Source organism: Tachypleus tridentatus, chromosome 13, assembly GCF_004210375.1.
Source record: "Tachypleus tridentatus isolate NWPU-2018 chromosome 13, ASM421037v1, whole genome shotgun sequence".
Lineage (NCBI taxonomy): Eukaryota > Metazoa > Arthropoda > Merostomata > Xiphosura > Limulidae > Tachypleus > Tachypleus tridentatus.
Window position 1 is genome coordinate 110330193 of NC_134837.1, and position 16664 is coordinate 110346856.

Here is a 16664-nt window from a genome sequence, read left to right on the forward strand (position 1 = left end):
CTTCGCAAATTTAGAAGTAACAACAGTTTTAACTAGTTATAACTTGATACATGAGGTAATAACGAGTGCCTTGGCTCTAGTTAGAGTTTGATACATTTGGTAGCAACGACAGTTTTTAGCTTGATGTGTGAGGTAACAATCAGAGTTTTAGCTTGATATTAGCTTTATACTTACTATGACAATAAGGTTTTTCGCTAGTTAGAGTTCAATAAATGGGATAACAAGTTTGGCAACAGAGTTTAATAGAACTGGTAAAAAAAGCTTAGCTTGTTGGAATTTAAATACACAATAAATATTATGGTTGGCTCCAGCTGGATAAAGTATAGTAATAATAAAATGTTTTCACAGTCATATTTAGTATGTAAGTGACAGTTTCATTTTCTTCATTCACCTTTCTCGCAGGGTGGTAACTATGTGGTAAATTTACTGGATTCTTATGGTACATCGATATCCGTGTTGTTTGTCGTCTTTGTGGAGGCAGCTACAGTTTGCTGGCTTTATGGTGAGTAATTTTTTCTGAATAACACTAACGCTTTTGACCTACTTCAAACTTCAGAATTCATCTAGTTAATGTCAACTAGCAGACTAATTTATTTTATACACGAATTGTTAAATTTAAGTCTGAACAGAAATTACATTCATTTTCCAACATGGGATAGAAACTGTAATTTCATCCAGTAAAAATTACATACACGTTAATAGTCAGTTTCTAATCTTGGAAAAATTATATTCGCTTTTTAATGTTTCTGATTCCATAAACTGTCTTTTTATCAGTTGAAACATTGTGGTCTTGGTCGTCCGCGCAGCGAAGGCCGTGAAGCAATATTTCCCTGTGCTCCTTTCTCTTGTACCCACTATCACATATGTACCAATGATCTCTAATAAAGCTAATTAAAAATGATAAGGAATAACATTACCTTCCATCGGTGACTGTTATCTATTGAAACAATATTAACTCTTCTTGTATGTTCGCACGCTTGCTATACCAATCACGATTTTCGAAAGCAATAACGGTTGGTCATTTGCAAATAAACACATTTTTTTAATAGTTCAAAGCAACTTCTAGGTCATTTCTTAGGCCTAATACAAAACTGTGAAATATCTAAGTTAACTATCTAGGGAACTAATGCGAACTCAATCGTTGTTTTTTAATTCAAGTTTAATATTTATTGAACAAGCTTCCATCTCACCTTGCTCGTGCTAATGTATGCAAAAGATACGTCTTGTTTTATTATAATAATAGTGAGAAACGACGTAATATACAGAATTACAAAAATCGATAAACCTCAGAAAATATGTTTCTACAATATTGTTTTCTTTGTAGAGACACGTCAGCTTTGAACAGAAAAATTGAAAGCTATATCTATAGATATTAAATCTGGTGATAAAAATCTGATAAAATTGTTTTTATTTTCGTCATGCCGAATCTTATTTTTATGGTTTCCTTTTTATTATTACTGCTATTATGAAATCAGTCCTTTTTATATAAAACTTGCACAGTATTTGGATACGCCTCTAAGACTTCAAATTATGGGTCATGGTGTGACTGTCCTGCTTATTCCACTTATTTTTTGTTACTGTGAATGTACATACATATGGGATAACGTCATAGAATGTTCTGTGACCACAGCTTTTCACGATTAATCTTCTCTAGCAATAAGTATTTGAAGATGTTTCAGTCGTTTACTTGTTTGGATAACTAGAACCAGTGAAATTACGATATGACTAATGATGTTAACAATTTAAAGAGTTTTCTTTATAATATAATTACAGTGACATCTTAATTCTATACTTACAAATTATGTGGTAGTTTAAAGGCAATTATTGCTCGTTAAGCTCATTAACTATTTTGAACTTTTCTGTAGAAATTGTAGCGCCATCTGTTTACGAATTATAATAATATTTTCTAAAAAATATGTCGCATTCCTTGCCTAAAACAGGTTGACACTGAATAAAATGTTGATCAAAAGTATAAAATACACTGCGTAATATTAGTAAACTCCACTCTGTTTAGGTGTCAAGCAGTAACACCTACATCTTCTGTTTTAGTCCTTTAGGGTATTAAATATCCTATATACAAGAAAGATAAATTGAATATTAGATACATGTTTCGAAAACGTGAGCTTCAGCTACATCAAAAATTAACAACAACAAAAAACACACATCTGTAAAAATATCTGACATTATATGAAATAACCAATACAGACAGTGTAATTGGTAAACACTGGAAGATTTTAGAACTTAAAACAACGGGCTTTCTGCCAAGTATTGAACAATGGAAATGTTATGTAATAAAACATGTAATGCGAAACTTTGAGGAACACATAACTCGTATGTAATAAACACTTGAGATGAGATAATACAGAAATGTATTTCACCAAATTGATTCTAGGGTACAGCGAAAAAGCGACATTTGTAAACTGAATTTGTGCACAACAAGTAAAGAATCATACATTATAACAACACCCTACAAGAATGAATTTCTCTAGAGAATGCGAGGTCTATACGCATATACATATACACACACAATAACACTCATCAACACTAATTTCTTGTATAGCAACTCAGGATGTAACCCACAGAAACTTGGCCCATAATTGATTTTTCTTCAAAAATTGTTCGGGATGGACATATCTCACTAGCAAACCTGCACAGCAGTCAAAGGACAGTTTGGTTTGTTTTAATTTTGCGCAAAGCTACACGAAGGCTATCTGCGCTAGCCGTCCCTAATTTAGCAGAGTAAAATTAGTGGGAAGGCAGCTAGTAATCACCACCCACCGCCAACTCTTGGGCTACTCTTTTACCAATGAATAAAGGGATTGACTGTCACATTATAACGCCCCCACGGCTGAAAGGGCAAGCATGTTTGGTGTGACGGTGATTCGAACCCGTGACCCTCGGATTACGAGTCGAGTATCTTAACCACCTGGCCATGTCGGGTCCCATAGGAACTAGAATATCTCTTTGTTACTTGTACAGCTACACAATAGACTATTGTATCGAAAGACAGTTTGTTACGTAATAAACCCCAGACTAAACGATGAGCCTCAGGGGAGTATCTGTTGGTTTGTGGGAGTTTTCAAAAGTTTTAGTTTGACGCTGTTGCTCTGTCACACACTTATTTTCAACAAGAACAAAAGAGAATACAGGCAATACTTTATATATATGCAGTTTGTTTCTCACATCTATTATTGTTTTACCTAAAATTCCGATTTGTTATAAAGTTGTATATACAGATGTATGCGAAAAAAGATATATATAGGCTTAATGTTTTAAAATATCATAAAAATATATTTTGACAAACTTCTATTGTATGCATCTTAGGAGCTCAGCGGTTTTCGGGACAAGTACAGAAAATGCTAGGATTGAGACCTGGGATCTTTTGGAGGCTCTGCTGGACCTACGTCAGCCCTATTTTTATATTCGTAAGTTATAATGTACATGGAACTTGTTGAACATTCGCTGAAGGAATTTCTTATATGAGGTCTTTACCTTTCTCTAGCCTCAGTCGGCTTTAACTTACCATTTTTATCCTCATTGTTGATTGCTGCTGTCGTTGGTGTATAAATACTGTCTCTATTGCTCATAATTCATAATTATTGTTAATGTGCATTACATATAGTTAAGTGTAATTATGCATCACACATGGATCACTATTACTGTCGTTTCTATACAAATAGCGCTTGTGCTGCATTGAATAATTGATAGCGTTTCTTGTATAAATAATTAAGTTTGCATCTGTTACATATGGAACAATGGTGTATCAGTGGACTTATACCGCTAGAAATCGGGTTTCGATACTCGTTGCAGATAGAGTACAAATAACCTCTTGTATATTTTGTGCTCAATAACAAACAACAACTGTACAAATACTATGTGCACTGTTTCGAATAATTATTAACGTTTCTTGCAAACAATGAAAATTTTGCATTGTTCCTAGTTTGTAAGCTAGGCCTTAAAATGTATAATTCGTAAAACACTTGATATTCACTATCATTTCTCGTATTACGTCTCTATTATACATAGTTCTTTATTATGGTCGTTTGTCATTGTGTTTCCTCTATTCACAGTGCATTTTCCTGTTCGCTATGATTTATTATAAGGACTTGGAATGGCAAGATTACCAGTATCCAAAGTGGTCTATAACTGTTGGTTGGCTCTTAACAGTATCGTCCTTGTCATTTATCCCAATATACATGATATATCGTATCATAATTACACCTGGAACCTTCACTCAGGTAATAGCTTTAACATGTTCTATAGTCCGAAAGTAAAATTTTGAATTTTTTTATACACATAAAATATCTATTTTAAAAACCACCGTCCTATACACCACTTTCTTTCAAGTAAGAACTTTTTTATGTTACACAGCATCGTGTTTTATCTCACTCTCACTTTCAAGCTCAATCCAGGTACGAAACTGGGGTGGGGTGGGGAATATACATATATCTCATAAAATTAGCCGCTTACTGGGTGTCATAATAGAGCAGGAGATCTTGTGATTTTGACTCATAAAAGTGCCCTCAAGGGCTGCAACTCCAGAAATGCTGCTTCAGAGTAAATATTTAATATTTTACTTGCCTGAAAGTGGATAATCCATACTGAGATCAGTAAGTAATGGACAGTTAACATTCGGTTCCCCAAAAGAGTGATAATGCAATAATTGGTCATACTGATTACAATGATTCTTGAGTACTTTACGGTTATGCTATAAATCTTTATGCTTGATAGCGGTTTTACAAATGTTGTTATTATTTTTAATTTAAACTTAAGTAAATATATAATCTGATTGCTTTTCATGAGCGGTAAATTTTATTCTCAACTCTGCCCTTGATGAAAGCCTACAAATAAAAGTGACTCTCAGTTCATAGTTGGTTTCTTTTTAAAGCTTTTTTAACACACTTCAAATGTCTTACCTTAACCATTTTGGAAGTTATTTTAAGAAAACTACAATCCTCCATCTTTACTGTCCTGGAAACATACGTAAATTGGAAAAAAATGAACAGTATCTCTGTGAGTATTTTCAATAGCGTTAATTCTTCCGGAAAATTGTCGTAAAACAGAGAAAGTAGATCGGAAATGAAAAAATGTAGCAGCCGAGTCGAGAAACTTAACAGAAATTACAAAGCAGTTGCGTCAATTCATGTTCAAAACAGCCTATTTTACAGTAAAAATGTGGTCAATATTTTCACTGTGTGAATTTTGTACATTTAATGCGCAAAATTTAATAAGAATCTTGAATTTTACTTCTATGAAAATCTATAGTCTCCATCGAGAAGCAAGAAATATCCCCCAAAATATTTTCATTGTGAAATGTATCCATAAACAGGCAGAAGATTTTCGTTGGTATTAAATAGTCACTACAATCATGTGAAAAACGTCTGTAGTCCAATTTTTATACCTAACTTTATTAAACGGAGCGAGGCAGAGCTGGATAAGGTTATTAACATAATTAAGTTTGATTATTTATTCATTTGATGTGTATGTGTCCCAGCCTATGACTACAGAAGTTGATGTCATAGTTAACTTAATTGTGGTCTCAGTTGCAAAACAGGACAAATAGTCTCTTCTACATCATTTCCTCAAAATTATTATGGTCACTTTTCTATATTATAACTTCATTTCTATAATTTTCCATCCAATAATCTTACTATAATGATTCTTTTTTTTTAATTTCGCGCAAAGCTACTCGAGGGCTCTCTGCGCTGACCATCCCTAATTTAGCAGTGTAAGACTAGAGGAAGGCAGCTAGTCATCACCACCCACTAACTCTTGGGCTACTCTTTTACCAACGAATAATGGGATTGACCGTAATATTATGACTACGCCCCCACGGCTGAAAGGACGAGCATGTTTGGCGCGACGGGGATGCGAACCCGAAACCCTCAGATTGCGAGTCGCACGGCCACGCTTGACCATGCCGGGCCTATAATGATAATTAACTGTTCGTTTGTTGAGCGTTTTTGCTTTGGGGTCCATCACGTACACCTGGCTGCCTCGATTACAAACTTTTATCAAAATAATTTTGAAAAAAAGAAAGATTGACAGAGATTGGATTCGAACTTTCGATTTGCATAGTAAAAATAACCAACTTTACTTCACCTTCAGGATGAGAATTTATATATATTCTGAATGGTAGAATGTCCAAATCCAATATATATATATATATATATGCAAAAATACCATATGAAAAAAACGGCCTTCGGTTTAGTTGTTTTACAGCAAAGTCACACGAAGCTATCTCCTCTTGGTGTATTTGTTTTAGAACAAATCCACATTCATTTGTTTGCTGTCAGTTTATCTGTTTTAGAACAAAGCCAGATTAAGCTATCTGTTGTGTCCACTGAAGCGAATCGCAGCCGGATGTAAGAATTGTAAGTTCATGAAATTACCATTGTATCACCAGGTATTCAGGAGAAAAAATTGCACCAGTAATATATTATTCTGGTTATTTCTGGTGCAACAGTTACCGAGGTATAAGTAAAATACTCACCAGTTCACCAGTTTAAATTTTATCATAAAGGTAGCATCTTATCAGATATTACATCTTCTGCGTTTACGTTACTTTTGTAGAATGTTTTGGTTCATTTGGAAATATAAACGGAAAGCCCTAAATCTTTATTTATACAATTTTATTTTAATTTATGTTTTGTCAAAACCAAATACAAGTTAGACAACTGTACAGAATAAGTACATAAAACTACATGTTTGTGTGCCGGAACGTACAGTATTTGTTTTTCATAAATTATATATAAAGAGCTCAAACATTGATTCATATGTGAAAACGATCATTGCATTAAAGGCTGTGCACATTAAGCTGTGAGTTAAATTGATATACATGTTGTTTTTTAATTTCACGCAAAGCTACTCGAGGGCTATCTGCACTAGCCGTCCCTAATATAGCAGTGTAAGACTAGAAGGAAGGCAGCTAGTCATCACCACTCACCGCCAACTCTTGGACTACTGTTTTACCAACGAATAGTGGGATCGACTGTAACATTATGACGCACCCACGGCTGAAAGGGCGAGCATGTTTGGTTTGACGGGAGATAAACATGGACAACCATTTGAATAACCCAGGAAAACACTATATAAAATACAGTGCAAAAACTCTATTAAACATACACATTATGATTTTTATGTTTATTATTTTCTATACTGATAGAAAAATATATAACACGAGTATATTAGTGAAGAACTCGTTATCCGACCCATTATTTTAATTTTTATCTTCAAGTATCTGTACATCGATGCATTTAAACAGGCTATTAAGTATTTATTACAAACAAAATGCTGTGAGAATGTAAAACACATATTAAATTCTACGCGGATTTGACCTGCATATAAAAGTAATATTTGTCTCACACTTCTTTCCAGAGAGTAATTGATGCTTTCCAACCCGAGAAGCCCGGAGTAAACCAAGCAGAACACGAGAGTCTACCAATCAACGCTTCCTACGCAAGTGTTTGAAGAAGCTTCATCTTGCTAAAAAAAGACTAGTGCTCTGCTACTTAGCCTACTCTGTCCTTGAACAGGTGCAATTTATGTCAGTGAAATATGCATACATTTCATTTATTTGTGTTTGTTAGGCTTAACCCCGATCATGGATATAAAACTTCTTGCTGTTTTCTGTTTCCATATACAATGTCATGTTGAACTTTACAAAAGCTTTAAACGCAGGTCTTTATATCAAATCTTCATTAGTTTAATAAGAAAACTGGTAACGTATTGTGTATTATGTACCACACCACACTGATATTAGAATTTTCTAAATATGCGAAGAACAGCTAGTCATATTTGTTTCATGCTTTTGATACTTTATGATAAACGTACAATTGTTTATTTCTTTTATTAGTGTATCATATACTACTCGTACATTGTTAAAATCTAAAAGGTGGTGAAACCTTGTTAATTTAAGTAGACTTATCATTCCCAGTTATCACTACAAGTGTTAGATTAGGAAAGTGCGTTTCTTCCAGTTTCTTATCACTGCTGTTTGATGAAACAAGATCGTCACATCCGGATTTTCACTACTGCTATTAGTTTAGCAAAGTGAATTACTTTTGATTACTGTTGTTGAATTAGCTAGGTATGCCGCTTCTAGTTTATCAAGAGTTTTTGAACTAGATAAGTGCGTCATCACTTCCAGTTCATCACCGCTGTTATTAGATTCAATATATGCGTCACATTCGGTTTATCATAACTGTTTTTGGATTAGATAGATGTATCTCTTCTAGTTTATCGCCACTGTTGCTGAATTAGATAGGTTGATTTCGGTTGATCATCACTATTGTTCGATTAGATATGTGTATCATACACGGTATATCAACACTGTTGTCTAATTAGATAGGTGCACTACTTCTGGTCTATCAACACTTGCTGGATTAGGTACTGTGTCACTTTCGATATATCACCACTGTTGTCTGATGAAGCATGTGTGTTACACCCGTTATCTTCCCATTGCTGTTTAAATGAGACAGGTGTGTCATTTCACAAATACTATTGTCAGAAGTGTGACTACATCTATTCCCCTTCTCGGCAATTCTTAAGATTTCAGGCCCTCCGAATTCCCTTTTTCGATCGGGTCTCCCTGCAATTGAAGGGACATACTTACGCACCTGACTATTGCTGTTGCCAAATGAAAGGATGAGCCATTTTTTATATTATTTTCAATTGAGACAAGCATTCTACTTCTGGAGATTTGCATATAAAATGTCACATTTCTTTCCACAGTTGATTAGTTAAACAGATGCATCATTTTTGGTAGAAATCGTATTTTGTAAAATGTGTCTCTTTCGGAATGTCGCCTCTGTCTTTACAAGAAGTTTAATATACGCCATCTAGAAAGTAAAAGTAATCAAACTGTTATCATTAAGAGGTTGTATGCAGTAATGAAGTTCAACAGTGGTAACACTATAGCCATAAATTAGGTCACATGTCGTGAGTGATCGCATGTCGATTAACAACATTAAGTTCCCTATTGATCATACTGTCGATACTTAAGTAAGTATTCCAGGTGACTGTATCTTTGTAGCCATGAGATGAAAACGCAGTAAATGATTTAGAATGAGTGTTTTGTTGTCAACAGTGTTTACTCGTATAAGTAAAATTAAGTATTCAAAAGAAATTGTTTACTTATGTTGGACAATATATGAATTATATCAGTTTTGATTGTTTATATATATATAACATATACATTTAATAACTTTTGTATGTCTTGAAGACAAATGTTTTCATTTTTTACCATGTAATATGGTAATTAGTATTATATTATTATAACTATGTTCTGGGAAAATATCTTCTCATTATAATATTTAATATAATATTCCACGATATCCGACATGTTATTGTAATAACTTTGTTCTAGAAACAGATGACGTTATTATAATATTTACCTTAGTTTTCGGTAACTAGCATAATATTGTAACAATTTTCATACATTACAGAGACAAATGTCGCTGTTTATTACACACTACAATATTTAGCATAAGACGGCAAAAACATTGGACGCACCTAGACAAATCTTCTGCAACAAAAATGTTTTCTTATTACAAGCTTATTTAAGTTAATTATTAAAACAAGAACAGTAAATAACGGTTGACTGTTTTTGTCAACCGTTTCAAACCAGTTGGATAGTACAGCCACTTGTTTAACTATACTTTAAGTCCCGTTAGACGTATTAGTAGTCTATCGCTTTATTTCCTGTTAAATACAACATGTTTCATTTCTTTATTTTAATAAATAATCTTAATGGAATTAGTTAAATATGGTTAAATAAATGGTTATCTTCAATGGTTAATGTATCAGTGTTGATCTTCCTTCTTATAACTTCAAGCCGTTTAAAAAACCACAAACATTTGAAATATCGTAGAAACTGGATTATTACCATCAACATGATAAAACGTTACATCTCTCGTATTGTGGTACACGAGACGTAAATATTAAACCAAAAGTATTACTGCATCAATAGTAAGATCAAGGACACATTACTTAAAAGATTAATTATCGACACACTTGATCAATGGTTCGTCTGTAGCGGGTAGACTACAGATAGCCCATTGTTTAGCTTTTTGTTTAACAACAAACAATCAAACAGTTCTCAGTGATAGAGAAACTAAGGTAACGCTGCAATGATTTCGCTTGCTGAGTGGATTCTTATGGGTGGGAATTCAGTTTAAAAGAATACAAAAGTCTAGTCCACATAATAATAACAAAACGTTTTATTTTTTCTAATACCAGTTCTACAAATTAGTTAAACTAATGTTAGGTGATAAGTCTAATTTCAGTAAATGTTAATAGTAATATCAGATGAACTTTCAACATGGTCCCCGAAAGTGTTCTGTTTCAAGAATAATTAAAATCAAAACTAAGAGAAACAAATATTTTTTATTTCTTGCTTTTGAAGTTCATGTGTTATATTGTGTTGTACAAAATTATTCTTGTGATTCATGTAATACGTAGATTTTAAACAACTTACAGTATAAATTGCTACGTTAAGCATCCCTTATGTGACGTTATTTTAATGTTTACTGACTGCATGATTGACGAAATACTACTGTTTAATGGCACGAGTGGTTAAAACAGGTGACCCTCTGACACCTTATAAGGGAAACAAAAATTAACTTCTTTTGTACAATACTTTTTTCTTATCTGTGTTTCAGTGCAGAAGTACAAACTAACCGGCTGACAGTAACAGATTAACCCAATAATTAATCACCACTGAACTCCATAAAATCTACTCTAGCATAACTCGCATTTTATATTGCTTAAATAGTTTTCTAAACTTTCAAGAAAGTTACAGTCACTAAGCCACGCCCATCATATGACGTAAAACGTCTCTATGGCCAAATAATACTAAAAATCACTAAACCATACAAACAAAACAAATATAGTATAGCTACTGCTGTCCGTTTACATTGTAAACTATATAACTCAAATTAATAGTGTTCTATCTGTGGCATATACTTGGTACACGTAGTAACAATAGTAATAACAGAACTAAGGTTAATAAATGTATCGTTATAATACAGCTAGTTTACGTGATATACAAATAAAAGATAATATCACTGATATCTAATGATTAGCCTACAGCTATTATATGTGGTTTAACAGTAAACAGTAGATAAAAGTATAACTCAATATATAATTTATTCAACGACTGGCAAACAACGAGAATGTGGGAAACGCGTCCCTAGCGATAGCATGAGCGCTGTGACGCGTAACTCTGCGTTATTATTATTAAGTTTAGAGCTACTCTTTTACCAACGAATAGTGGGATTGGTCGTAACATGGAACGCCCTCACAGCTGAAATGGCAAGCATGTTTGATGGGATGGGGATTCGAACCCGCGACCCTCATCACATGGCCATATTAAGTTTAGATTTATTTGTATTGTATCTTAATTTTTATTTACATTTGTCACATATTTTTAATATAAATTTGGGATCTATAAATGGGACGCAGAATCTAAACTTGATAAGGATGGCCACCCATATCCCTCTTCCCATACGCTAGCTCTGGAGAAAATACAACATACTAGAGACGTGTGTATTGAAATAGTTGAATTTAACAGCGCTGAAAACAAACTCACATGGCTTTGCACAGTAGTAAATTCAGTTAGTTGTAACACAGCGCAAACCTTTAAATCTGAGTATGTTCAGTTCGTTCTTTGTTTAAAATATATAACACATGATTACATATTTGACAGATGTGTTTTCTGCTAGCTGGTGTGATAAACAATTGACAGAACAACAGTTGTGACGAGTAGGGTTTTTTGGAAGTCGACGAAAAATGATTTCTTTGTCGAGTTGCAAAAACCGTACACTCATAACAAATGTCGGATCAAGTGATTAATATAAATATTGCTACAGCCACCGTTGTGTTTGTGGTATTGCGACCAACATGAATAGTTCTGATTTGAGCGAAACGAGTCATCGGCAATGGATATGACAAATATAATGTTGTTGAAATACTCTTATTATACATTCTAATTCTTGAACATGCCTTAGTATTTATATTAACAATGTAATGGGCTTATTATTAATGTCTTATGACAAGTATAATTATAGTTCTAGTTTACAAGCTCGTCTTCTCATGTGTTTTTCGGGAAATTTAGTTTCAACAAAGGGAATTCTATACTACACACATGTAGCAAGATAGTTGATTTTAAAACGTGTGACACAAAGTAACTGATACGTGATCATATAATTACATATTCAAACGAATGAAACAAAAATAGCAGTTTGGTAAATTTATGTTTTTAGAAATGTGATACAAAGCTGCTCCTTTGACAGGTGTAAGTGCACATAATTTTAAACATTTGGAACACACAACTACTCATTTCGAAAGTGTATGTTTACATTAATTAGTTTCGAAACATTTTACACAATTTACGTACTTGATAGGGTATATCAAAACAGCATATACACAAACAGGTCGTATTACACATTTAACTGTTATGTTTTTTTGGTTGTTTGAAGAAGTGAAATACGCAATCACTTTGTCTAATTCGTAGGCTTTACACTCTCTAAAAACATTTGTTTTAACAAGGTATCTATCTAGATACAAACAACTGTTACAACTAGCACGTATAATCAACCACACAACAGAATATTCTTTGGTGAAACAGATTTACTTATGCATACCCAGAAACTGGGACGTAAATTAAGTGCGGTAATTTAAACCTTATGAGATGCCCAAAGTTTCTGGCATAGACATTTTTAGTTTAGAAATGTTGACCAGAATATAGGGCAAGTAGTTAGTAGCATTATCGCTTATGTGGCTACTGTTGACCAAAACAGCCAGGCTTCTGGACAATTATAAAGGTCCCCAGAAGATAACTTGTTTGTTTCAGAATTTTTGTACTTTGTTACGTTTTCATTGAAATGAAAATTTTTAAATCGTGTAGCGGTACATCAAAAGCTCTAACCTTAGACTCTTCTATCCGTAGTTCAGCAAGTTAACCCTCAGACCACGCCCACCTAGTCTGTAAAATATCCACCAAAGCAAACAAAAATAAAATAAATGAATAACATTAAACAATGTTCTAATGAATAATCTGGGATTATATAAATCTGAAAGTGAATAAAAAAGAAGTTAAGATTCTAGCCCTAAATGTGATTACCTTTCTCAAAAAATAAAATTATCTTGTGTGCCTGTTTGGTTGAGGCCGGTGGGTATTTATCTTAAATATTCAAGGGTAAAATTGACCTTTTTATTCTTCATAGTTTTTTAGATTTATAAATCTAATTGATTTTTAAATACTTTTTTCGAATGATGACTTCAGTAAGTATCATCACCTTAAACTTCCCTTAGGTCACCTTTATAACATCTTAATTTCGCAAAAATAAAATATGTTGTTTTCTTAGTACAAAGGTCACAATAGGCTATCTCCTCTTTGTCTACCGCGAATAATCAAACCCGACGTTTTAGGTGCTGTATGTCTGTCTGTAGACTTATCGATGACTCACCAGAGGACGAAAGTAAATTAAACAGAAATGTAGACTAATTTTTAGGTTCAATGACACCAAAATATAATTTTTACATTTTCTTTGTTAATAAAATTGATGCATTTAATTGGAGAAAGCATTATTCACCCCACCCCCCCAAGTGTCGCTGCAATATGTCAACGGACTTACAGCGCTAGAATTCGGGCTTGGATATCTGTGGTGGGCAGAAAATAGATAGCCCATTGTGGAGCTTTGTGCTTAATTACAGACAAACAATTATTTTATAAAACACAAAGTATCATAAAGAAATAAATTTAGTGAGGTTTCAGCATTTACCTTGAATGATAGAAACCGAGCCCTTCGGTGCTTTAACTTTGAATATCATTAATATAACAATCAGGAATTCCACACGTTATCAGCACGTCACTCATTTCACTGGGTCTTCTTGAACTTTAACATAGTTTACTGTTAATTTTGCTTTATTACCTAAGGAACTTTTCTGTCAACTTAGAAATTTAGTGCTTTTCCAGTTACTGCAATGTGGCTAAGTCAAGTGTTTTGGAGATCAAGGGATAATGATATTGTTCTATCAGCACACACACACAAAATAATTTGATATTTACCAATTTTATTTATTGGAATAGGAATTGTATCTGGTTGTTTCTGAGTAGGTAGTTATGTTCTAGTTGTGATTTAGCATTCTCAAGATAAACTTCCAGGAATATCTTTACGTGTGTAATAACTCTGAGTAGATGATATCTTTATGATCTGAAACAGTAGAATGTTGTTGAAAGTGGAGCTGGGATGAACTAAAGGTTGGAAGAAAACTGGAACTAGCTACCAGCCGGAACCTTACCAATAATTTGTTACTGTATAATCACGTGAATTATAATTAAAACAAACCTGAAAAAATGTTTTAAGGTACGACATAATCCCTACCTTGACGAAGTGCCTCAAGATACGACATAATCCCTACTTTGACAAAATGCCTCAAGATACGACGTAATCCCTACCTTGAAGAAATGCCTCAAAATATAACATAATTTAATGTCTCAAGGTACGACATAATCCTTACCTTGACGAAATGCCTCAAGGTACGACATAATCATAAAAGTTATAAAAGTGGGGGGACACATGGTAAAGCTAAGGTTCAGTAAAGAACAGTTTTTATGAATTGTTAAATAAATTTACTAATATTACGTAAAGAAAAATAAGTGATATTACAGACAAAACTTAATTTGCAAAAAAAAATTTAACTTGTAATTAAAATCATCTAAGGCTTATGCACGAAATAATATATTCAATATAATTCAAAAAGACCTTCTATACTTTACCATTTACGTTTCGGTGTCTAGCTTCATTGAAAGTTGAGTTATATAGTTGGAAAATAGCTTCTCACCGATGATACACATAGCTACATTATAAAGTAAAAAATATAATTTGTGTGCATAATAGCTAGTTCCTTTTACACAGTTTAGGCTACTTTGTATAATAACTTCCTAATGCGAGAAACAAACAGATATGTTACAGAGTAAAAAAAAAATATATTGTGTGTATAATAACTTGTCCATAACACTGCTTGAGATACCTCCTTATGAAATGCCCAACACAACAAAACGACCTCCTAATATACCATGCTGACCTTATTCAGAGTTCTGGGTTTTATGAGCTACAAGCTACCTTGCATAATAGTCTCCTACCGGAGAAATACAGATATATTCTGTAGAAAAAAAGAAAAAAACGTTTTGTGTCTGTTATAACTTGCCCATAACACTACTTGAGGTTCTTACTTACAGAATAACTAAAATAAAAAGAAAACGACAATGTATATTAATTTTATTTCAATATTATACTCAAAGAGATGTTAATATATTCATTTGTAATGAGATCACATATTTGTGGGTTATGACAAGTTAGACAATTTGATCACAGATCAATACATGTTCGTGTTACTTAATCTAGTTCTGTGTTGTCATTCATGCTTATTTTGATACCGCAAAATGTATGCTCGAGGAACGTGAAAAGAAAGAAAAGGAAAAAAGCCAGAAGCTTTGTATAGTTTGTGTAGGTTGAAAATGATAGAAGGAAATCTGGGTGAAACACTCTTATGAATGTTATCTTCTTAAATTCAATAACAAGTGTTTTATCTATATTTTGTTATGAAATATGATTAGTCTACAAGCGATTGTCATTAAAATGTAAGGCAACGTTTCCATAATGTTGTCCGACATTGTTGATATTTATGTAAAAATATAATCAAAAATTGGAACACACCTCATCTATATACAAATACGTCTCAGTCTACAGTGTAATATATTCACTTTATTTTTAAATAAGCGAGCATATTTATAAATTAAGTTATATTATGATACACAATAAGGTACAACTATCTTATTTCCATGAAGCTTTACTTTTACCCATTGGATCCTCTTTACAATTGTCACATAACCACTCACCTTCATGATCCCTTCTTACTAGTACATAGTGTCTTTGGTACAATAATTTACATTATTTTGAAAACGTGCTGTCATATTTAATAGCTTTTCTTGCATCCTTTGGAAGTCTACACATACAAATTCATGTTACAGAACATTGATAATACACATTCACTTTACAATTGGTGTCTTCTGCTTCTTGAGGTAAAGGTGCCAGTGCCCCGTTTTCTAGGCAATCCCAATAAATGTGATCTCTTTTTTTTTTTTCTACTTAACGTTTACTTCTGTATTTCCTGTCTAAGCTGTGTGAAGGAACTGTGCCAGAAATGCTTTGGCACAAAAACACAGGTGTTATTACCATCCTGCTGTTGAATATTCTTACCATACAACTGACTTCACTGAATTTGAAGACTTATTGTAAGAGATGCTTGGGGTAACTAAAATCTAAAAGGGAATATAAAATATGAATTACAGATCCATATCTCTTCACAATGAAAACATCCAGTGTGGTGGTCCTGACAAACAGGAGCGCCATCATCTGTTAACTGTGGAAATTTGTGGTAACTTCTCCAGTGTTTATTGATTCCAGAATAAACTGGTACTATTCCTTACGCCGTTCAACCACTCTGTTCGTGGAATTTGATTTTTATTTTTATTTGTTAGGTTGAAAGCACATCATCCAATATTGCCCAAAGGTGCAGAAATCAGTTAAAAACAATAACTTTAGATATTCACAAAAAGCTGATACTTGTTATAATAATTTCGAAATTATATCTGTATT

General features: G+C 33.2%; 1 protein-coding gene across 1 annotated transcript; it reads left to right on the plus strand.

Annotated features, from left to right (window-relative positions):
• The first annotated feature begins 371 nt into the window (after positions 1-371).
• Positions 372-9799, plus strand: LOC143239709 (sodium-dependent serotonin transporter-like). The gene is made up of 4 exons (XM_076481119.1): positions 372-502; positions 3325-3425; positions 4071-4238; positions 7378-9799. Exons 2-4 carry the CDS (start codon positions 3357-3359, stop codon positions 7468-7470), a joined length of 330 nt encoding a protein of 109 aa, XP_076337234.1. The 5' UTR covers positions 372-502; positions 3325-3356; the 3' UTR covers positions 7471-9799.
• Positions 9800-16664: the final 6865 nt, after the last annotated feature.

Excerpts from the sequence above, each read along its gene's own strand:
- LOC143239709 (XM_076481119.1), top strand. The coding sequence starts at position 3,357 with ATGCTAGGATTGAGACCTGGGATCTTTTGGAGGCTCTGCTGGACCTAC. Across the intron at positions 3,426-4,070 it reads TCAGCCCTATTTTTATATTC|TGCATTTTCCTGTTCGCTAT; the intron begins GTAAGTTATAAT and ends CTCTATTCACAG. Across the intron at positions 4,239-7,377 it reads CACCTGGAACCTTCACTCAG|AGAGTAATTGATGCTTTCCA; the intron begins GTAATAGCTTTA and ends ACTTCTTTCCAG.